Source organism: Myotis daubentonii, chromosome 6 (genome assembly GCF_963259705.1).
Source record: "Myotis daubentonii chromosome 6, mMyoDau2.1, whole genome shotgun sequence".
NCBI classification, from domain to species: domain Eukaryota; kingdom Metazoa; phylum Chordata; class Mammalia; order Chiroptera; family Vespertilionidae; genus Myotis; species Myotis daubentonii.
In genome coordinates, this window is record NC_081845.1 from 31356810 (window position 1) to 31381345 (window position 24536).

The window sequence follows — 24536 nt, forward strand, 5'->3', positions numbered from 1 at the left end:
CAGCTGGTATGCTCAGTGGTTTCCAGGCACAGCTGGATTCTAGGTCAGGGCACTGGCCCGGGTTGTGGCCTCGATACCCAGTAGGAGACATGCAGGAGGCAGCAGATATCTCATCGATGTTTTCATCTCTCTATCCTTCCCCGCTCCCCTCTCTCTAAAAATCAATGAAAAACATATTTTCAAAAAATTATGTGAAATTAAATTTCAGGGCCCATGAATAAAGTTTTATTAAATCTCAGTCATACTCATTTGTTCACGGCTGCTTTTGCGCTGTAACACTACAGTTGAGCAATTGCAACAGATCTATGGCTTACAAAGTCTAAAATATTCATTTTCTGGTTCTTTCAGAAAAAGTTTGATGATACCTCAATGAAAGGAGAGATGAAAGATTTTTAATGGCATGAATAATGAAACCTATCTTACTTGCTGCCTAGGGAAAAACTTTAAACTGGTAATTTATAAATACAATTAAAATAAAAATCTAAAAGTGGCAAAAATCATGAAATACAAAAAATGGCATAAAGATGTTCTACTTTTAGTTTATTGAGGGGAAATAAAAGCTTTTACTTCGTGATCATCACATACACTTGCTGTTTAAAATTTCAATTTAGTTTTATTAATATCATAAATTTAGGATTTTGTTCAGAGCCTGAGTTTGCTCTCTCCCACTCTCTCTCTCTCTCTCTCTCAAATTTGTAAATTTTGTTGTTGGTTCTTTTTTCTTTTTTGTTAATGCTAATTATATATAACTATAAATATATATTTTTATTATAGAATATACATAACATAAAATTTACCATTTCAACCATTTTTAAGTGTGCAGTTCAGTGGCATTAAGTAGTCACACTGTTGTGCAAAACATTTGCTTTTATACCATTGCTTTATATGGAGTTCTACCAGTTACCTAATAAAAAGCTTTCTAAAGACATATTTTCATACTACTTTACAGTCAGCCAATTTTTATTCACTATGGTAACAAAGATTATTTTCCCAGTAATAAAATCATGTTGTAATGTAGGAGCAATACTCAACTACAGTAACATAAGACCTTTTTTTAGTTTTGAAGACTCTTGTGAAGCTTTGCAAAAGACAAAGATTCTATTAGCATTTACACTATCATTTATAGAGAATAATTCACTTGTCAATTCTCCCTTCATAATTACTATAGCTTTTAAAGAAAGTGTAATGACTAACTTATAATGTAAGCAGTTGAATTTGAACTATTCACTATATCTATTTTTTGTTTGTTTGAGAAAAAAACATTGATGTGAGAGAGACACAGTGATTACTTGCTTCCCACACGAGACCCCGTGCAGGGTCAGGGATTGAACCTGCAACCTACGTACTTACTCATGACTGGGAATCGAACCCGAGACCCTTTGGTCCACTCTAACCACTGAGCATAACCAGCCAGGGCTATAATATCTATTTTTTATGCTTAATAAAAAAAGACGCTTTCCCGGGAAGACACAAAAATATGCAATAAGTTAAATAATTTTAAGTCAAATTTGGAAATACCCACTCCTTGTCACTTGATGGCTGTAACATTACCAAGTAAATGAGGTGTACTACATTTAATATTGGCAACCTAATTTTCTCCAAAAAATATGTGCAGAAAACACATGGTACAAAATTAGAATACCATTTTTTTAATACCATAATCAGTGAGGACTTAGAATATGCATTGCATATCATAATCCCTGTGGAGTTTGAAATAAACTTTATATCTCCATTGTCTGATCTCTATATTGGAAGACTTTAAATTAAGTTAAATATATAATATTACTTTAAAAGATGTGTATTGTTTGACATAGTACTGTGAAGTTAAGCAATGGAAGCTAAAAGCAGTAAATCCATCCCAATAAGTTTATAATTACAATTAAGATAAGACTGGACATATATCCTTTACTAATGGACTTTCTGATAGGAATTTCTCTTAACAATCAGCAATACTTTCCATCCACAGAAGACCAAGAACTACAGTGCGAATGCAGTGGAAACTATCTGAAGAGAGAAGTGATGTACTCATCTAATGCCACAACATGGTATTTGCTACACAGGAACCAACTATATGCTGATCTTGCCAGAGTGTTTGTTTTTGGAAATGATCAGATGAAAACACCTTTTTCCCAATGTTCGTATCAAATATAACCTCACAGTAAGGAAAGGAAGACAATAAATCTGAAAAGGAGACTAAAAAATTGGACAAGTCAAGAAATTCATTAACTGTCTCAGGTTCTGTAATAACAATGTAGAATAAAATCAGAAATGCAGTTTTAGAATCTAGGGGTGAAATCTGAATGTTATTTTTAATATTGTGACAACCTAAAAGTAATAAACTACTCCATTTTAGAAATTTTGATGGTGAGGTTCAACCTACTATAGATAGCATAATACTGAGGTTTATAAACATCTATTTGATAAAGAAATAGAAGTAATATAATACAAACATTAAATATTTGGTTTGAAATTCAAAGATACAGGGCAAATTCTCTGCTACTTATTATATATAATCTTGAGAAAAAAACTAAGTCTTCTGAATTCCAGGTTTCTCATACAAAATAGGGATGAAAATATCTCAATCATTGCTAATTATGAGGAAAAAATGAAATATATATATGAAAGTGTTATGTATAATATAAAATGGTTGTAGAAATATGACCATTCTTCAGATATGACGCTGAATTTAATGAGCCAAATATTTTACTTTATTTAACTTATTTTTTACTTATTTTTACTGACTTTAGAGGAAGGGGGGAGAGAGAGATAGAGATAGAGATAAACATTGATGTGAGAGAAAAACATCGATCAGTTGTCTCCTGCATACACCCTGACCAGAGATAGAACTTGCAAGTTGGGCATGCACCCTGACAGGGAATAAAACCCACTATCTTTTGGTGTACGGGATGATGCTCCAACCAACTGAGCCATACTGGCCAGGATGACCAAAATATTTAAATAGTACATTTATTATCATGTATTTCAAAGACCAAGCACACATATTTTTCATCTGTGATAGTCATAATTATTCCACTCCATTAATTTGGGACTGAAAAAAACTGGCATTAAATATAATATATAGCCGAAACCGGTTTGGCTCAGTGGATAGAGCGTCAGTCTGTGGACTGAAAGGTCCCAGGTTCGATTCCGGTCAAGGGCATGTATCTTGGTTGTGGGCACATCCCCAGTAGGAGATGTGCAGGAGGCAGCTGATCGATGTTTCTCTCTCATCGATGTTTCTAACTCTCTATCTCTCTCCCTTCCTCTCTGTAAAAAATCAATAAAATATATTTAAAAAAATATATATATATAATATATAATTTTCCAACTTTTCCCCAATTATTTCTAAGTCAAAATAATCAAAAGTTTAATTAGAAAATAATTTCTATTAAAAAGTTTCCTGACTTAGTTGTTCATTTTGGATTATAAAGCACAGACCATTTTAGATTTTAGACTGAAGCCTGGAGTGCTACATAATCACAGGCACACTGAGCAACTGAGATGGCAATGATGATGAGGATGATTAGAGAAAATCCAAACTTGCTAGCTAAACTGCATATTTCCTGGGGAATGTCTAAAGGGAAGATTTGCTCACAAAGGCACATATGTTATTCTTAGTTTATCAAGTGTATGTAATAATATGTCCTTTTCTCCTATTACTAGTTATTAATAAAATTTGCACTGTGAGCAGGTTGAAAAGTGGTAAAAATTTGAGGTCACTTCATATTACCATAATCAATAACATCATTCCTTACCTATATGTTTGTATAAAGTTTTCAATGTGCTTTCACACTGCACCTTAAGAACAATACTTCAAGGCACATGGTATTAGCTATACTTTGTTGGAAAGGAAACAGATTCAGAAACCTTTGCCGGAGACCATTCATCATCTTCACTGAGTTTAGACAGAGACCCCCCAAAAGCTAGTAGTCATTGAAAGTTCTAGTAAAGGTCAGGGCTGTGCACCACCCAGTTAATCTAGGAACCACTCAGTTAATTTAGGTAATAATACTTGAAGCATCCCCACCTTAGTTCCCTTAATTCCTTAGATACTTATGTAGATTCTTGTTGATTATTGTTAATCAGATACCCTGCCTACTCCCAGAAACCTATTGATGAGCTAATCAGATACTTAGTCTATTCCTGGAATTTGTCCGCTGATCCCTGTGTCATTGAAACCTCCTTACCCTAGGTCTACCCCAAACAAACCTCCTCACCCTAGGGCTACCCTAGACCAAATAAAAGGTTGGAACAGCCTGAGCATCAGTGGAAGTCCCTCTCCTTGAGTTGGACTTGCCCGCCTGGTCCTCCAATATTGCAAAATTATCTCGTGTCTCTTTCTCTCATTTGTTGTGCGGCTCCTCTTTCAGATACCGAACCCTACTCCACGCCCACGCGGGTCGTGGAAGGAATCACCCGACAAACCTTGAGTAATATACTCAAGTTCACAGGACTACAACTATAGCAAATAAGAAGCCTCATCTTTTTCAGTTCTTGCTTAGAGCTATTTCTACTTAGCACCTGTGAGTTTTTCTAACTCTACCCAAGTATCCAGGATTATAAGAGACACCTTCTGTTCTGGTTCTGTTATGCTGAAGAATTAATAACTAATGACAGGCCACTCCATTTAAAGAGGCTGAAAACATTGCCTTGTATTCCACAAAAGCACAAGTTTTTCTGGGCAACTGATTTTTTTAAAGTCTTATAAGGTAAAAGAGAATAATGATAAATTTCCTCCATGACTATATACCCAAGTAGACTAATGGATTGGAAATCTTTGTGGGATGGGAAGGTTGAAGGAAGTGAAATTTACCATGAAATGCCTTTCTAACTCTAAATATCTTTCCAGCTCTAAAACTATAATAATGAGTTAGTTAACTTCACAGATTTTGTAAGGAACGTGGAAATAAAAATTTTCCTAAATTTTCCAAGTACTTAAACCTATATATTATTTCACCATTATGAAATACCTAAATGCCTTTAAGGACTACATTTCATTTAGTTTTGGGGAGAATGAAATAAAATTTTCTAAACTAAAGTTATTAGAGAAGGTTTTAAAAGTAACTTTTAAAAGGCTACATTTATATCAGTACTTTCCTCATTACTACTAGAAAGCCCCTAAGCATCACCACAGTTTATTATAAAGGCTACAAAACTATATAATTTCTTATTGTATTACAAATGCAGTAATAGATTGAAGTAGTTATTGAAAAGAACACTCAATGATTCATTCAAGTTGCAAAAAGATAACACTTGAGTTCAGACAGAGAGAAAAGTTATCATGAAGAAGAGTGAGAGATAACAAAGCAATCACCTTCTACCTTTAATGATGTGGATGCCTGCTAAGCCATTGAGAGCACAAACTAGTTGCCGATGTGCTTCTTCACATTCAGTTCCACATTTCTTCTGAAGTGATGTCAAAAGCTCTTCCATTGTCATGGTGCTACAAGAAGAGGGAGACTGCTTAGAACTTGAAAGAAAATCCTAAGCGAGAGTATTATATCGCATAAGATCATCAGATGTTTTCAGTCTTTGTGAAATCTTCAGCATCTTTCTCTTCACCTCCATTTTTATCACTATCACTTTTAACTTAATTACAGTTGTCCTCACTTATCCGTGGGGATACATTAAAAGACCTGCAGAAGATGCCTGAAACTAGAGCTAGTACCCAACTCTATAAACTAAAAAAATATAAAAACAAATACCTTTTATATCTGGAGTGAAGAAAAAACAAAACAACAAAACTCTCCACAAGAGTCCTAATTTGAAAAGAGATGTTAAAAATCATAAAAATAATTTGAAGATGTGATTCTCTTCCACAAATGAAGTTTCATACCAAAGAAAATGACCACCCTGCTAAAATAATTGACAGCTCAGCAATAAGGACATGAAACTGTGGGCTAGGAAGCTAATTGCTTAAATATTGTGTATTATTACTATACCAGAGGCCCGGTGCATGGATTCATGTACTGGTGGGGTCCCTCGGCATGGCCTGCGGGGGTCAGCTGAAACTGGAAGTCTAAGGCCGCCTGCCACTCCTGCTCATCCCAGTCCCACTGTGCCTGCTATGGGCTCACGCCCAGTCAGTCCCGATCGGGAGAAGCTCGTGCCGCTGGAGTGGCGCTTGCCAGCCATGAGCCGTGTCTGGTGCCCGTAGATCAGCTGAGCAGGGCTCCCACTGTCGGAGTGCACTGACCACTGGGAGGCAGCTCCAGTGTTGACTGTCTCTCCCCCAGTGGTCAGTGTATGTCATAGCGACTGGTAGACTGGTTGTTTGATCGTTAGGTTGCTTAGGCTTTTATATATATAGGCTAGAGGCCCAGTGCATGGATTCGTGCACCGGTGGGATCCCTTGGCCTGTGACCTCTCGCAACCCAGGACCCCTAGTGGGATGTCGGAGAGCCGGTTTTGGCCCGATCCCTGCAGGCCAGACAGAGGGACCCCACTGGTGCATGAATACATGTACCGGGCTTCTAGTATGCATATAAGATCTTTGGTTAATCTCTCCCCGCCCTTCCCTTCCCCCCTTCCCTCTGAGATTCATCAGTCTGTTCCATTTTTCCATGCCTGTGCGTTGAGTGTCTGCCCCCTAGTGGTCAGTGTGCGTCATAGCTATTGGTCGAACGATCGCTTAGGCTTTTATATATACAGATTCTCAGTTGTAATGGGAGGAAACTGATAATGAAACCTTTTTTGGAGTGGCAGGAACTCTCCGCGAACGGCCTGCGGGTGGCAGCAGGCCTGCCGGAGCCTCAGCAGTGGGTACAGGATGGAGGTGACAGTCCTTCGGTCCAGGCTGCTGAGCTTCAGAGCCCAGTCAGAAATCTTCCTGAGCTTGACTACGGCATCCTGGCAGCAAACCTCATGCTGACGGTGATAGAAATGTCTTTCCACCGGAGAAAAGTGGAGCCAGTGGGTTTCTTCTGTCTGAGGAGGTATCTGAATCTGCAGAGAGAGAGAGAAAGAAAAAAAATTTCACCTGGAAATTTAACTGTTCATTCCATCTCTTTTTTTCCCTTTTAATACCCTTAATTAATAAAAACTTATTGTACTGACTTGGTCAATCACATCTTTCTTTGCAGACCTCCACAGAATCTTGGCAATAAAGCTGTAGAGGGGCTGAGGATTCTTCCTGCAGTAAGGGTGGTAGAGAAGTCGAACCCACCAGTGCTTGACACAGAAAGGTTCAACTCCAAGAAAGACCACTAGCCCGAAAAGATCTGAAAAGACAAAAAGAACAGAGCACACTGAGAATAACTGCTTCTGTATTTCTTCATTGCAGTTGTTAGAAACTGCCCAAATTGTGGTGTCACAACTGCAGGAGTATTACCAGCAGCTAGTGGGGAGAAGCTAAATATCCTTAAATGCAGAGGACAGCTCCCAACGAAAAAGAATTATCTGGCCCAAAATGTCAATGAAGCAAAGGTTGAAAAATGCTGGTCTAACACACACAAAAAAACAAATGAGACTTCCACTTTCAAATACAATATATTAAATCATAGCAGGCTAACACTCCCACTGTAACAACTACAACAAGAATAGACACCACAAGAATCAGAATTTTAAATAAATCAAAGAGAGGAAGAAAAGAGGAAGGGAAAAAAAACCCTAAAATTCCAGAAAGTTTTGGAAAACTTTCTTTAGGTAACTTGGCAGGAAGAAACTTTTGGGTGTGATTATCTTGACTGTGAAAATAGATTCATAGGTATATACATATATTTAAAATTCCCAAATTTTACATGTTAAATATTTATAGCTTTATTATATGTCATTTACTCATTAATGAACCTGTTTTTAAAAACATTACTCAAGAATTTGCTGAATGGTGACAAGTGCTCAAAACATCTGCCAACACCTCACATATCCAAAGTAACCTACCCAGAAAACAGGAATTTTTTGCTTATACTCTTTTAACATTAAAATCAGAAAAAAAGTAACTCTGAGAGTCTTTTTCTTTTTTCAGTACCTCTCAGCTAACTTTTGAGATGAATGAGATCTTAGTAATACTTAAATAGCTACAATTTGGGCAGTTTCCAAATGTAAGCGCAGAACACTAAATCTGGCCTTTTAGTTAGTTATCCTGATATTATTCTATAAATATATACTTCAATATAACTTACTAAAATTATACAAATATTTAAGTATGTACTTATTAAATCTCCCTAGACGATGTTTATCTTCCTAAAAACAATTATCAGAAAGCAGACTGTTTTTAGGTCACAATAATGAATGTTGATATTTTTATTTTAGCAGAGTGATAAGTTGTCTTGGTGAAAACACACAATATACAATAACTTGAATTTTCAGTAAGATAAGTTTTGAGGATGAATATTTGCCACAGGACTCCAAGAATATTTATATTTTAAAATTTAACAACATTTTAATGACAGCTTTTTGGGAATGTCTTATGTAGAACAACTTTAAACTTTTAGTTTTAAATATTCACAACTTGAATAAAAGTTTTAAAAATGTAATGTCTGCTCTTTGGAAAAACTAAGTTACATAAATGAGTATGTAGTAGAAGCATGAGTTATATTGTGTGGGGGGAGAGAAAGGAGAACTAGACACAAGCTAAATGTCCAAGAAGAGAAACAGTTGAAGGGATAATGGCATAACCACATGGTGTGATATTATACAGCTATTAATATTTTATTACTTTTACAATTAGTAAAATTATAATGAATTCAGGCAATAAAAATTATGGTCCTATTTTTATAGATACAACCAATTAAAATGAATTCTCTCTCTCTCTCGTTGGGTTCTTTGTGTTTTCTATCTACTACTTTGGAACTTTGAGTTCAATTTGGACCTTATCTCCACTGCGCAGGCATGCGCAATGACTGTTCAACTTAGTACAATGGAAATACTCACTATATATCTGTCCTCATGTCTACAATCAAAAATTACCCAATTCCATTAAAAAAGATAAATGCTTATAACTACAGGAGTCAAATATAAATACATATATAATCACTTAAGTAAGGATTTCAGCAAAGGTTAAAATAACAATACTTTCTCTTCAAAAATTAAGCTTTTCAAATATATGCAGTATGTGAGAAAACCATATATTACCCTCCAGTCCTCTCTGTACTGGAGTACCACTGATGCACCAGCGATTAATCCCACTCAAGCGCTGAGCCATTTCTGCAGCCTGATGAGAGAGAAATATGGAATAAAAAAGAAAAGAAAAAATAACCACAGGAAAAATGCAGAAGTCAGGAATGTTGACTCATGAAAACAGCCCATGGAAATCTACACTTTGGGTCAGAGGCACTTGCTTCTATTTAGTAGTTACCATACTCCATATTGACTGTCCTATTCAATGGGCCAACTTATAATAGAGTGGTTCTCATTAGCAAGATGCCACGTGTCCCCCTCCACCCCCACAAAGGAAGGGTAGTTCAATTATATGTAGAATGAAAAGGCTCCCTGAATGCCTGATACATCCTCACCCCATCCTGCAGTGAATCACTGTACTAAGAGATGTGATTCAAAAATTCAGTTTACAGGTTGGTCAAAGACAGGAATAAAGACATGTGACAAAGGATGAATCAAAATTCTATCTTCTAAAGTAGCATTTCCATTGCCATCTGGTCTCTCTGATAAAAAACTACCAAAGTCAACTTTGGTACAAAGCTATCAGAGCCTATATGATAAGCTTTCCACTTAGAAGAAATGCTTACAAAAGTCTCTAAATACAGTTTAGTTTCATCCTCATCACACATAAACTGCCATCTTATTCAAATATACATGGGCACTGCATACAGAGCAATGATTCATAGTACTGAAAAATTCCTAAGGATTATGCAGTTCACAGCATAAAAACAAATGTAAGAGTATTTAACAGCAAACTTCTGGCTAATATCAACACTGGTTAATTTATTACATTTAAATTATTAAATTTTCTATGGACAGCTTCTCCTAACCCCTTCCCCTGTCCCCATCTCTTCATCAGCTCTCAAAAAATCTGCAGAAACTCTCACTTTTACAGCAGGACATTCAACCATCTGAGCTTCATCAAGGCAGATCCTCCACCATTCCACAGCTACCAGGGGGCTTGGAATAGCCATATAGCGCTTCTGGTTCCGTAAGCGACGTCCATCCTCACTATTGCTGTGTGGGATATCTACATAATTTAGCTCTGAACGAAGGACATCATAGGTAATGATAACTATATCCTGTTCTGCCAAAAAATGAGGCTGTAAAAAGCCATCTTTCTTCACTCCTTGATATACCTAGGAAATAACCAGCATAGACAGTTAATTGCAGAAAAACTCTTCAAAGGTCATTGAAATAATCATTTACGTATCCCTTACAGAGTCCTTTCTCCATGTTTAGCACCAACCATGCTTTGAGATACCTTCCACACCTGTCAAGAGAAAGACACATTTTAGTGTGGTAGACTAATAATAGGAGCAAAGTGAAAGGAACTGTAACAGAAGTAAATGTAATAGCACCACAGTGGAAGGACCAACTCCACAGCTGGAAAGGTAAATTCAGAGAGGAGTTAAAAGTTTACGTGGATCTTGAAGAACATTTAGGAGTTCTCAAGGGGAAGGACAGGAGAAAAGGACATGACATATAGGTAGGTAGGCAGATGGAATCAACAACATTTGCAAAAAAGCACAATGATACAAAAAACTAAGAAAGTAAGGGCTATTATTTACTGAATGCTTTTTATATTTCAGACACTGTGCTAAGCTTTATCTACCTTCAACAACAATCCTGTTAGAGGCTGTTATCATTCCTATCGCACATGTAAGAAACATGAAGTAACTTGCTCAAAACTGGTAGAGCCAAGCGCTAGTCTGTTTGCTCAGTGGTTAGAGTGTCGGGCCTCCCTGGACTGAAGTATCTTGGGTTCAATTCCGGTCAAGGGCACAAACCTCGGTTGCAAGCTCGATGCCCATTACAGTTGGGGTACATGTGGGAGGCAATCAATTGATGTGTCTTTCTCACATTGATTTTTTTTCTCTGTCTCTCCTGCTCTGTTCCACTCTGTCTAAAAATCAAACCTCAGTGGGAAGGCAGGGGAGGGTGGGCAGGAGGGGGAGAGATTAACCAAAGGACTTGTATGCATGCATATAAGCTTAACCAATGAACACAGACACTAAGGGGTTGAGGGAATGAGCTGGGAGGATGGGTGGGGGTAATGGGGGGTGAAGGACACATATGTAATACCTTAATAAAGAAAATAAAAAAATAAAAAATAAATAAAATAAAAAGTATATAAAAAATCAATAGAAAAAATATCCTCGGGTGAGGATTAACAAAAAAATAAACAAAAATAAACTGGTAGAGCCAAGATTCAAACTAAGGTCTGTTTACCCCACAGAACAGAGCTGTTCAATCACAAAGATGGCATTTTGCTTATTATTCTCTCCATTCCTATGAAAGTGGCTGAAATACAGAAAACCTACAATAACATTTGAATGGGAAGAAGAACTGAGTGAAAAAGAACATTAACATTAGTAAACAATGACACTGAATGAACACACACTACATGCCAGCACTTTATCAAATAATCTTCCCAGTAAGTCTGTAAGGAGATACTATTTTCAGAGCTTAGCACAATTTCTGGCATAAAAAAGGTGCTCGATAAATATTTGGTAAATGAGTAAATTCTTACTTTATAGATAAGGTAACTGAGGCTCCAGAGGATGATTCTGGAGCTATGAAGTGGTGGGTCAGACAAGTAGCTACTATCATACAATGTTGTTTTTGAACTGCATTCCTCTCTGAGTATAAATGTTTATATAAAGACTTTCATTTACATGATAATTTGTTCAAAAGCTTTCGTATCTTTCTACTCAAATTCTTTAACTTCTAACTTCTAATGTGAGAAAAAAATAGCCTACCATTCTATTTAATGATCTCAATTTCCTCCTCAAGTTCTGATTTACTATTATCTCATTACGTTATTTTTGGGATAAACAACTAAGTGACAAAAATTATAAAAACTATCATAAAGAAGCAAAATTTACACTTTTCTATCCCTTTAAGGAGCCCAAATTGCCTTACCAAGACTCGAAGAGATGATGATCTCACATGCCTATTGATTTCATCCACCCACTGATGACATATGGAACTGGGTGAGATGATCAGAGTTGCTCTAGTTGATACTGGCTCCATTGCAACAAGGCAGTGGGGGCAATAGAAAGGCTTAATCTTCAGATTCTTCTCTTCATAATTCACACATTTTGCATGTTGCCACAGGTGGCATTTCAGGCACTGAACACGAGGCTTACGGTCGACATGGTCAAGTTCACCACATATGCACTCAAAGCGATAATCAGACGAATTATGGGGACTCATAATATTGGAATGTGGCACATCACCACCAGCAGGGTTTAGAGATTCAGCTTGGGTCTCTGCTGCATCTTCTTGCTGGACTTCAAAGACACAGGTACTTGTGGATGTGGTAACATCAGTGATTCCAGAGTCACTGGTCGCTGGATCATGATCTTGTAAACTGAGATTGATGTCAGGTCGACTTTGTTCCTTTTTTGTGGATGGAACAGGCTTTTTTCTCATTTTACTACGATTTCTCCTGGGCTTACAGTAATAATAGTAAGGATCATCATCATCATCAGAGGTGTTTGATGGCAAGTATTCAGAATCTGTGTCCTTGCTCAATGACTTTCTGGGTTCTTTCTGAATTTTCCTCGGACTCCATACTGCCTATGAAAAACATTAATTTATTTCAACAAGCTACATTTCTGAAATTAAATTTCCAACTTTGTTGATGGGCTTTACATAAAAATCCTGCTACTGTTTTTCCTGAAGAGAATTACTCCTGATCAGTGACTTTCAATTTGCCCTTTCTAAAAAGCCTCCCCATAGTCTGCAGGTCTAAAAAAAAGGCATACTGTAAAAGAAAGATATGGAGAAAATAAAAATTAGAAAGATAAAGGGAGCTACTCATACTTTGGTATTAACCTCTTGTAATTTATAGTCTGCCTAAATCAATAAAAGACTAGTAGTTTATAATACATAAATATCTAAATGAGGGCGATTATAAAAATTACAAGTACTAAAATATAGCATTTAAAGAAAAGTGAAAAGTTAACTTACTAGTTACTGCAATTAGCAAACAATGCCCTTCTTTCTTTCTCCTTTCTATTTGTGTTCCCTCCTACAATTATTTATTGAATGTCAATTCTGTTTTGATGTTGGGGATATAATTTGAGGAATATTTAGCCCCTGCTTTCAAAGGAGTATGTTGGAAAGAGAGAACAGTAAGACGATGATGCTATAGGAATGTGTAAGAGGGCTGTACTGAGAGGGGCTGTGATGAGAAGGCAGGTGCCAGCAACAGCTTCCTTGAAGGGAGGTCAGAGCCAAGGTTGAACAGAGGAGTTGGGACACTTAACACGGAATGAATGGTATCAATTGAAGGAGATTTTCTTGTTTTGGTGATAGAAGAACTAGTAAAAGCCAGGAGTTCATTGTAGTCTTCTACCCTGGCTGCGGAAAAACTGTTGGAGACTCCCTACTTGAGGAAATGAACTTATTTATCTTTGTTTTTCACAGTAGCCAAGCTGGGAGCGCCACAGTTGGACTTGCTGTCATTAGTCTTTCCTCGATTTATGTTTACAAATTCGTAACTATTTTCTTAAAAGCAAATTGAAATTAATAGCCCTAAAGAAGCAGTTTTATAACAAAATGCAAACATTTTATAAGATGCTGAACATGGGAAAAGAAAGACTATATAAAAGATTCAAAATGTATATAAAGAGCTATGCAAATATAAGGTATCATTAACATTCTTAATATATGGAACAAACTTTTAAACTGCTGACAACAGTATGAGAATAGAGAAGTTAAACTTTATAATATGCTTAACCAACTAATTTTATAATTCATGCAATAAATACTTAAATACTTGCTTATAGGCCAAGCAGGGTTTAATGGTAACCAAAATAAAGTTTCTGTTCTGATGGAACATATATTCAGGAAGTAGAAAACATAAGTCATAGCCATAAGTGATGTTCCTAACCAGGCTATTTATCTTCAGATGGTAAAAGCTTCAGTGTCAAGGTGGGATCCATCAGTTCATTCTGTGAGGCATCACATATAGCTACTTAGTAAGTGCTCTGTTACCTGCTTTTTGGTTTTATCATATATATCCTCTTCCTTGTAATTCTTCCCCAATGTAAAAGTCCCAGAAAAACCATGGCCTTTGATCTGTTTCACAAGACCTTCGAAAATTAAACATTTCAGCATCCGTTTCAGAAGACTCTTGTTACGATGAACATCGTATCTATATATAGAACTGACATACTTATAGATGGAAAGGATGGAAACTCCCTTTTTTCCATTCATTTCTTTCACAGCTGTCAGGATCATCACACGTGTAGCTAAATGTAAAAGGATATGCTAACTCAGTCAAAATAATTAAAATTAAAAGAAAATAAAAATCAGTTCATTTTAATGTGCATTGAGAAACAAGTTAATAAAAAAAATAAAGCAAAGATTTACTGAAGGTATGTTGTCTATTGTCATTTTGAAGACTATATAATAAAAATTTATCTCAACACATTAATAATTACTGTAATGGATATAATTTAAGAAAGCATTATTTGTGAGTTTATTATTCTTACAAAGCAAGTATCACTTAAAATTATTTTAAAGACTCTCTCACAATTATTCTATGTATGCTATGTATGAGTAAGGGAAACATTCATTTGTTAGAAGAAATTGAGGTAGCTATGCTTGAGAATAAACAAAGCCTGGTTTAAATTGTAAGCTAAAAATTTTTAAATATAATATTGAGCAAGAACTACCTGGACCAAGTTAAAAAAAAACAAGAATTTATTTTGTTAGGATACTTTGACTTATAATTAAACCTATTTATTCACAGTATAAACAACCATAAACACAATTATTCGTAACAATGACAAGATATCTCCATACGAGGATTACAAGAGCTACAACAGAAAACTGTAAAAAGATATTTTGAGAGATTTCATACTTACGGGGGCACTGAACTTTTTCTTTTGGTTCAATTTCCATAATCTGAGTTTCTGTGTTTTTTACTTGTCCTCCAGAATGTGATGGAATGAAATAATTGACCACTTTTCCCTGATATAAACAACATTCAGTAGTCACATAGGGTTTTGCTTTCAGAATTCTGAGTTGCTTATTAAAATTAACCATCCTTCTATTAAGGAGATGCAAAAGAGTTGTAAAAAGTTATAAAAAGGCTAAATGTGCTATTCATACCTACAAACATTTTTTTGTTTCAGGGCTTACAGCTAGCTATCACTTTTACAAACTGTGCAAATTATATATTATCTTAAATTATCTAAATATTAAGTGTGGGACTTCTGCAATTAACTTTTTATTATTATTATATTTTTATTGATTTCAGAGAGGGAGAGGGAAAGAGAGATAGAAACATCAATGATGAGAGAGAATCATTGATTGGCTGCCTCCTGCAGGCCCCCTACCAGGGACCAATCCCGCAACCCAGACTTGTGCCCTTGACCGGAACTGAACCCAGGACCCTTCAGTCCAAAGGCCAACACTCTATCCAATGAGCCAAACCAGCTAAGGCTGCAATTAACTTTTTAAGGCTTGTTTAAATACAGAATTAACCCATTTAATTTATAATAATACTAAAAATAACTTAGAATTAAAATGTCTAATGAGAAGAAAATGCCAAAAAGAAATTACTGATACTTAAAACTGCATACTCCAATTTATTTTACTACAAAGGAAATAGCTATTTTCTACTGTCTACTCAAACCTGAAGGCCTAACATTGCAAATTGGACCCTATCAAAATATCATATTATCACTAAGTTTGTGAGCATGGTGGTGGGTCTTACAGCTAATTACAGTTATAGCCTTAATTAGTGGGCTCATTTCAGCAAATTTAATTTTAGATTTAATTAGGGAAAAATATGAACTCTATTTCCTCAGTGGAACAGTTTTAAAACTCTAAAATTTACATTTTGATACACAATTATATATTTTGGAACAAAGATTTCCAGTTTATTTCATCTAGCACTCTAATTAATAAGCTATCCTTTAAAAAGTTCTCATTACATTTTTTATTTACATATCTGATATTTGTGCAATTTAAAAAGAAACAGTTCTCAAAAATATTTAGTGGTACTATGGAGACTTGTAATAGTGACAAAACATTTGAGGAAGTAATATATTTTCCTAAGGGCATTTCTCTGCCAACTAAAAGCAAGTTTGGTAAGAGAATATCCCCCTTCCTAGTTGGCCAACATCACTAAAGACAACCCTGCCAGGGCAGAAACATCCCATTCTCTGTGCCCACTTGAAGGTAACTAATAGTTAATATAAGTCATCAGCTGCAGCCTAAATTGCAAGGGTTGACTTAAGTACCAAGCAAATCTTCGACCTACGATGATTTATGAGAACATATGTCCCCTGCTTTCCCAAGCCCTACAGTACTCCTACCTCAGGAAGAGTCAGAGCATCTTGTTTGACATCCTGTCGAATGTGTGTCAGAATCAGAGCCAAAACCTCCACTGTCTTTCCGAGACCCATCTCATCTGCTAGGATTCCACCAAACAACTGTGGCCCAGCACTTGGGTACTCACGGATGATACTAACAGAGAAGAAACAAGAAAAATACACCATAGGAATACAATTAAAATTATACTGTTCCTAAAGAGAACTAGAAGAAATGCATAAAGTCTAACTTTGAAAACTACATTTTAGGGTGAAACAATTCAAATCCCTATTTCTAGAATATAAGACTGTGACAATCAAAAACTGCCTGAGCTGACAACTAAGACTGCAGAAACAAAAGTGGTCTTGGTAAACAGCCATCATTTTTTCTCTTCTAAAATAAAAGGAAGCATGTCTGCCTTCTTTGAGACCTTTATGAGTTTGGGAATAAAAAAATAAGAAAGGCAATAACTACTGACTCACTAATCATATTTAAGGATTCCTGTAATTTTTATAATAGGCTTTGAAAAATTTAATGAAAAATATAAATACTGACCCATAACTGGATGAGATATTTTCTTAGAATTATAATCTCTTTTTTTTTTTAATATATATTTTATTGATTTTTTACAGAGAGGAAGGGAGAGGGATAGAGTGTTAGAAACATCGATGAGAGAGAGAGACATTGATCAGCTGCCTCCTGCACATTCCCTACTGGGGATGTGCCCGCAACCAAGGTACATTCCCTTGACTGGAATCAAACCTGGGACCCTTGAGTCCACAGGCCGACGCCCTATCCACTGAGCCAAACCCGTTAGGGCAATTACAATCTCTTTAAATATCAATGACTAAGCATCTTAAGTCTCTGGTATAACATTCATTTACTGAAAAATGACAAGTGCTATTAATTCTATGTCTATCTTATCTATAAAAATGACTAATGAGACTTTAACTTAGTATTCCTTCTTGAGGTACTGCCAAGGCTCAAGATATATATTACCAAACTTATATAGGGTTCATAATATTTATCTTCAATATCAAACACATAAATAAAGTTTTGCCATACCAGCCTGTGTATGGGTTGTAGTAGAGTTTCAAACCCTCAGATGTAACAATTTCTCGCCATAAGAAGTGCAGGGCATTTTCTAAAGAAAAATATAACCATTAAAAATAAGTTTTTGTTTGTTTTCTTTTCTGCCAGATAATGACATTAAAAATAAGTTAACAAACAGGATAACCTGGTAAGCCACATACACATGGGAAAAAGGCTAGGATTTCTTTTACTCTTTTCTTCAGATACTATTTTTTAGCTTCCTTTGCTTTGGGCACAACTATTTTTTCATATAAGCAAGTGATAAGACAGAAAAACAAAGTATAGCATATAACAGAGGATTAACAGGAAAAGAAAACTAATATATATAATCAACTCCTACCCATGAATGAATTTCCCTAACTTCAATTTTGAGGCATGTCTTAGAAAATAATTTTGTTCATAGTAACACGCATTCTATCCTAACTTTTCAATATGATTTGTTTAATATTAACACCCCCCCCCCCAACACACACACACACACACACACACACACACACACACACACACACACACACACTGTCTCTCTCTCTTATAATCCCTCTTATCAATTTGCCTTTCTGGAAGCATCTTATACTTGCCACTAACGGGAGTACTTCTGAAATGCTCTTGTTGTAGCATCCAATTGACAGCCTCTCTTTGGTAAGGTCTCAACACAGGTGTCAATGCAGGATGCTGGACATCCACTTGAATGGACTGTGTTTCTTGCTGATGTGTTTGCTTCACAAAGTGATAGAGCTCATCAATGTCCTGTCCCTCTGGCTCACTCTCTGAATCTTCCTCATCCTCTTCCAACACATCTGTATATCCAATAACAAGGTGCTCAAAACAAGCTGATTTACCTTTTATAGTTACAAGCAATTCTCATTTCAAAGACACACCATGCACTTTTGCAACTCTGAGGATTTAATCAGTGTGTTTTGTCACTGGAGGGCCCTACCCTTAATTCTGGGCTGCCTGGATGAGGGGATGATGGCTGTTTGCAGCTGGCCACACCCCCTTCAGGGTGGGGGTCCCCACTGGGGTGCCTGGCCAATCTGGGTGAGGGGCTGAGGGCCGTTTTCAGGCTGGCGGGTGACTGAAACTCCCAACTGCTCCTTTTTTTTATTTATTTATTTTTATTCTGGGATTTATTTACCTTCTATGGCTGTCACTGGAGCTGAGAGCTGGCTTTAGCTCTGAGGCTTGGCTCCAGCTCTGAGACCTCGGTTTGTTTGGCTTCTATAATTGAAACACTGTTGCAACTCCAGCTCTGAGGCCCGGCTGGCTGAAAGCAGGTTTCTGGGGATTGTTTAGCTTCTATAATTGCAACATAGTTGCTTAGAGTTGCAGCTCAGAGGCCAGCAGCAGCAGGTGGGGAACCTTGGCTTCCTCCATCACTGGAGCAAGCAAGCCTCCTGTTCGCTTCAGCTGCCTGGCTGCCGGCCGCCATCTTGGTTGGCAGTTAATTTGCATATCACCCTGATTAGCCGATGGTAAGCATGTCAGAGGTACGGTTAATTACCATGTTTGTCTATTATTAGATAGGATAATTTATTTCACTTTTATATATTCCTATAAAAATATCCACAAGACATAATGTCTCTATGTCTAATAAGGCAAGAGTTCCCACTGTATATCTTAGTTAAAAAAAGGCATTTGGTAACACCTGTAGCCAATCAGGAGGTAAGTATGTAAGTCAATAATACAAATTCGTAAGAATATCAGATTCATTTTTTGGACACAACTGCCATGTGGAAAATTTGTGCCTACTATAACATGAAAAAAAAATTTACTATAAGCTAAGCACAGTAAAAAGTAAATAAGGACACAAACTATATTAGTAAAATTATAAAAGTATAATTTTATCAGATAGAGATTTTATGGAAGTTGTTTAATTTTTATTATGGTTTTATTAGCTATCTTTTCTGGTTGTTATGTATAGGAGTGTGGCGGGGGGAAACCACAACTCTTAAGTAACAGCAATTTTTAAGCTTACTTTAAAAATTACCTGGAATAATAAAATTGTATAACTTTTCCATCACTTTCTTCATGAGTTGATTGAACTTTTTCATTCTTGAATTTGCATCACTCAAAAAGTCTAGTTTTGCTAGGCCGTCTTCCAAAAGATAAATTCCAACCTACAAAGAATCAACATAGAAATATTTTTAATTGTACTATGCCACTCTTTATGAGGATATTAAAGAAAAAACATTTTTTTTAATATCATCATTTTTATTGTATTTGTCTCACAAACACCAAATATCTATCTATCAAATCTCCCTCATCTATTTTCACTTTCAGTAACAAATTCATTCTACAAATGCAATGCTTACTATATGTGGTGCATCCTCCAAGTTGCTAGGAAAAAATACTTCCCTAACTTGACCCAAACCTGGGAAGATGTGATGAGAACACCAATTCTACCTAGCAAGTCAATGATTTCCAACCTTGATGAGCATCAGAGTAATCAGTGAAGTTGGCTAAGAATGAAAATTCTCCCAAAAGATGCTGACACACATGCCAGGAGTTAGATTTGGGAGTCCCTGTTAATAGCTCAAACATTTAAATGTATAGGAAACTGAACTTGATTATATTTTATACCTTGATTCTGGTAAAGCAATGCAATAGGAAGCTTTACAATGGAAAATACTTTAATTTGAATAATGGCACTGGTATTTAGGAGCTAAATAAATAGCAAAATAATTTATTCATTTTGACCTAAATGTTATTTGAAAAATGGAGAGAAGCCTATATGAGATAGTCCAGACGATACAATTTTAAAACTTCCTAAAGGTAGATACTGATAAGTGCAGCTTCCTTCACTCCCCTCTATTATCCTAGATCTGATTCCCTAATCACTGAGATTCTCATGTTCTTTCACTAAAGAACAAGAATCCAACGCAGCATTATACAGAAATGGGGTGGCCAAGATTACATTTCATTAACATTTTTACTCTGCTTGTGTTCACTTATAGATTACTTACTATAGCAGTTAATAATGCGGATTTTTTTCAATAGATGGAGTTACACATATGTTGATATATACGCGATTTGATATGTATCCTATTTTGTTGTATTGACAACAAGCTTCAAAACTTCCTATGTCAAATTTTCTGAAGGTGTTAACATCACAGGTATTTTTACGCTTAAAAATGTCCAATTTTGTGCCAAAAAATAAAAAAAGAGCATTTGCAGGAAGTTTTAATTCATTACTTTATTTTGAAGAAAAGTGCTGCTGAATACTTTGGGAAGCTTATGGTGAACATGCTCCATCTCAAGATATTTGAGAATGCTAGTTTAAACGCTTTAAAAGTGATGACATCGATGTGAAAGACAAAGAATGTCCAGGTCAACCGAAAAAGTTTGAAGACCAACAATTATAAGCATTATTGGATGAAGATGCGTGTCAAACTCAAAAACAACTTGCAGAAAGATTAAACGTTGCTCAGCAAACAGTTTCCAATCGTTTACAAGCAATGGGAAAGATCTTAAAGGAAGGAAAATGGGTGCCACATCAACTGAACGAAAGAAATGGAAAACCGAAAAGTCATCAGTAAAATGTTGCTTCAACAGCACAAAAGAAAGTCTTCTTTTGCATCGAATTGTGACTGGCGATGAAAAGTGGATTTATTTTGAGAATCCCAAGTGCACAAAATCATGGGTTGATCCAGGTCAACCATCAACATTGACTGCAAGGCCAAATCACTTCAGAAAGAAGTCAATGCTCTGCGTTTGGTGGGATCAGGAAGGTGTGGTGTATTATGAGCTTCTAAAACCAGGTGAAACCGTTAATACTGATTGCTACCAACAACAAATAATCAATTTGAAACATGCTTTGATCGTGAAACGACCGGAATGTGCCAGAAGACACAGTAAAGTAATTTTGCTTCATGATGATGCACCATCACACACTTCAAAACCAGTTAAAGACACGTTAAAATATCTTGTCTGGGAAGTATTAACCCACCCGCTGTATTCACCAGACCTTGCTCCTTCAGATTACCACTTGTCCTGATCGATGGCACATGCACTTTCTGAGCAGCACTTCAAAACATACTAAGAAGTGGAAAATTGGGTCTCTGAATGGTTTGCCTCAAAATAAGAAAAGTTCTATTGGGACGATATCCACAAACTAACTGAAAGATGGAGGATATGAGTAGCTAGCGATGAACATTACTTTGAATAAAGCACTTTTGATGTTCTCTTGAAATTATCGTGTTTTCTTTGATTACAAAATCCGCATTATTAACCGATACACCTAGTAAATACTTAAATAGTTATACAAATCAAGGTCAAGTAACACAGACTAGATCAAAACTTGGATTGTAAGGGAGGTGGACAGAACACAGATACAAATCCATAAATCCTTACTTGTTATCATTGAGCCACAATTTTGAAACTCACAATCAACAAAGAGAGAGAATGCTTGGTTGCATAAGTTCATTGTCTAGGGAATAATTATAGTTTAACACTTTTAAATTTTCTCATTTCCTACTGTAAGTTCTGAAACTTCAAACAGGGCTACAACGTACTGCTTTTTAATGTGAGAAATACATAAGACACAGTTTTCAACTGAACAAAGATAAATTCAACATATTAGAACTTCTTTTCCTTTCAAGTTTTAGCATGAAGGCATGTTGACCTGCTTCAAAGTTTCCAAAGTGTATTTACTTACATTATCTCACCTGATTCTCAACCCAATTGTATGAAGTAAAAAGAATGGATATTAATGCCCACTGGTGTGGTTCAGTGGTTGAGCACTGACTCATCAACCAAGGGGTCCCTGGTTCAATTCCCAGTCAAGGTATAGGCCTGGGCTGTGGGCTCGATCCCCAGTAGAGGGCACACACAAGGCACTGATCGATGTTTCCCTCACACATCAATGTTCTCTCTATCCCTCTCCCTCTCTCTAAAAATCAATAAAAATCCATTTTTTAAAGAAAGAATGGGTAATGTTTATATTTCACACAGAACAAGGCTGCAATTAGAACATTTAAAGGATTCACATAGTGACTTGGCTAGTGAGTAGCAGAGCCTGAAATGAATAATAAATTTATTCATTTATTTACTGAAAATCTCTTTGATATTAGGCATTTTACTAGGCTGCAAAGATAGAAGACTTTATAGTCTAGTGAGGGAGAAAGATCTAAAATGTAAGTACGCTACAAGTGAGAGAGGCAAAATTAAGCATAGGCATCAGGTGTGATGGGGAAGGCACATTAACATCATCCATGGAGTTTAAGAAAAGCTCTCCCTATATGAAGTAAACTCTGAGCTAAATATTAAAGAATGACCAAGAATTATCAAAGAAGAGGAACCCCCAGTGAGGAGTGTGCAGGAGGCAGGTAGAGGGAACTGTTAAAACGCAAAGGTGTGGAAAGATGGCAGGAAATGTGCAGGAAACAAACCAATATGGAATTTCTGGGACAAAATGAAAAGCAGAGTGGTAAAAGATAAAGCGGGAGTAGACAAGCGTCTATCAAAGGAAGGATTTATATGCCAGATTATACTTAATTCTGTAGGCAGTAAAGAACAGAATCCCACTTGCATTTCAAATTATACTATTCCAGAGGCAAAATAGATCAAAGAGTTGAAAAGGCAAGCAGGGAAATGGTTAAAGGATTGCTGAAGGAAGAGAAAGAGATAATGAGGACCAAAACAAATCATTAAGAGTAGAGCTGCAAAGGAGGAATTGGGAAGATCTTGAAAAAGTTCAGCCTGAAAATAACCAGCCATAATATATATATGTACGTATTATATATACTATATATATATATATAAAAGTTATTATGAAAGCCCAAAATAAAGTGTACTTGAAACTTAATGAAAGGTTTTTGCTGGCTTAACAGACCTTCCTAGTAAGATAACTTCAAAAAGGACTGCCCAATGCAGAAGCATCTTAAAAGACACCACAGAACCCTAACCGGTTTGGCTCAGTGGATAGAGCGTTGGCCTGTGGATGCAAGGGTCCCGGGTTTGATTCCGGTCAAGGGCATGTACCTTGGTTGCGGGCACATCCCCAGTGAGGAGTGTGCAGGAGGCAGCTGGTCGATGTTTCTCTCCCATTGATGTTTCTGACTCTCTATCCCTCTCCCTTCCTCTCTGTAAAAATTCAATAAATTAAAAAAAAAAAAAAAAAAGACAACACAGAAATTGAGTACCTTAATAATGTGATTTCCATCTGGTTTGTGGTACAGTTTTATTCTTCTCTTCTTTTGTAGCCACCCCAAATCCTCTAACATTTCACCACTGAAGGATGATTCCACTCGGGTACCCTTGTCACAAACACTGCTTGGCTTGTTGAGTCCTTTTTCTTGTTTCTCCACATCTATGCATTCTGAATGAACATAGATCAGGAACTGACTGCTTGACTCTGAACTGACCAGTGTAAAACTCCTTTCAGAAAAATTTTCAATTAAACTCTGTTCCGGAAGAAGCTGAAGAGTGAATTCTCCTAGAAGTGCTTTCCAAGAATTATCAAAGTGACAGGGAGAAATCACAATATTCAGCTTTACTGACAAAGGGGAAAAACTGTCACCAATCTCTTCTTTATCGATTGATTTTGAGATGCACACTGACTCTGAACATCTCTTTTTATCTCTGTGAGCCACTTCTTCCTTTAGGCTATCATCTAGGATGATGCACTGAGCAGAAGAGGACTCTGAAGCTGTGCAGGGATGCTCATCATCAGTTAAGGTGACAGGTTCATTCCTTCTGTCCTCATGCATATTCCAACGAAGCTGCTGTTGCTTTTCTTCATCTATTTTCACTGGAGGAGCGCGTTTCCGTCGGTTGCTCATTTTCACTTTTTTTTTTTTAATGGGTAAATGTGAACTCTAGAAGACAAATGCAATAGTAAGCATTCTGAGAGAGAACTTCAGAGTTAAAGGGCTCCCAGATGAGAAATTCAGCATAAACTAGTAGCCCATATCTATAACATGAAATCTTCAGAGGAATACAAAAAGCAGTGAATACTTTTTTTTAAGAAGTCAAACACAGCTAAGGAACACAATGACCAAAATCTCATGCAGCAT

The 24536-nt window shown here is 36.4% G+C and overlaps 1 protein-coding gene across 9 annotated transcripts in view; it reads right to left on the reverse strand.

Annotated features, from left to right (window-relative positions):
- The window catches only part of SHPRH (SNF2 histone linker PHD RING helicase), a 71326-nt gene that overhangs the window by 40987 nt on the left and 5803 nt on the right, over window positions 1–24536 (reverse strand). For 8 of the 9 annotated variants that reach the window (XR_009453424.1, XM_059700607.1, XM_059700606.1 and 5 more), the window contains 13 exons: window positions 23664–24338; window positions 19511–19640; window positions 18102–18320; window positions 17497–17575; window positions 16437–16587; window positions 14979–15084; window positions 14104–14360; window positions 12022–12681; window positions 9984–10235; window positions 9073–9151; window positions 7057–7220; window positions 6689–6945; window positions 5322–5443 (listed from right to left, as the gene is read on the reverse strand). Coding sequence is in view for 8 of the 9 variants with exons in the window: in XM_059700607.1 (XP_059556590.1) it covers window positions 5322–5443; window positions 6689–6945; window positions 7057–7220; window positions 9073–9151; window positions 9984–10235; window positions 12022–12681; window positions 14104–14360; window positions 14979–15084; window positions 16437–16587; window positions 17497–17575; window positions 18102–18320; window positions 19511–19640; window positions 23664–24302 (3115 nt within the window). In the remaining variant the exon portion in view is untranslated. Of the gene's footprint in view, window positions 1–5321; window positions 5444–6688; window positions 6946–7056; window positions 7221–9072; window positions 9152–9983; window positions 10236–12021; window positions 12682–14103; window positions 14361–14978; window positions 15164–16436; window positions 16588–17496; window positions 17576–18101; window positions 18321–19510; window positions 19641–23663; window positions 24339–24536 lie in introns of those variants that run through there. The other variant, XM_059700608.1, reaches the window with a different exon arrangement.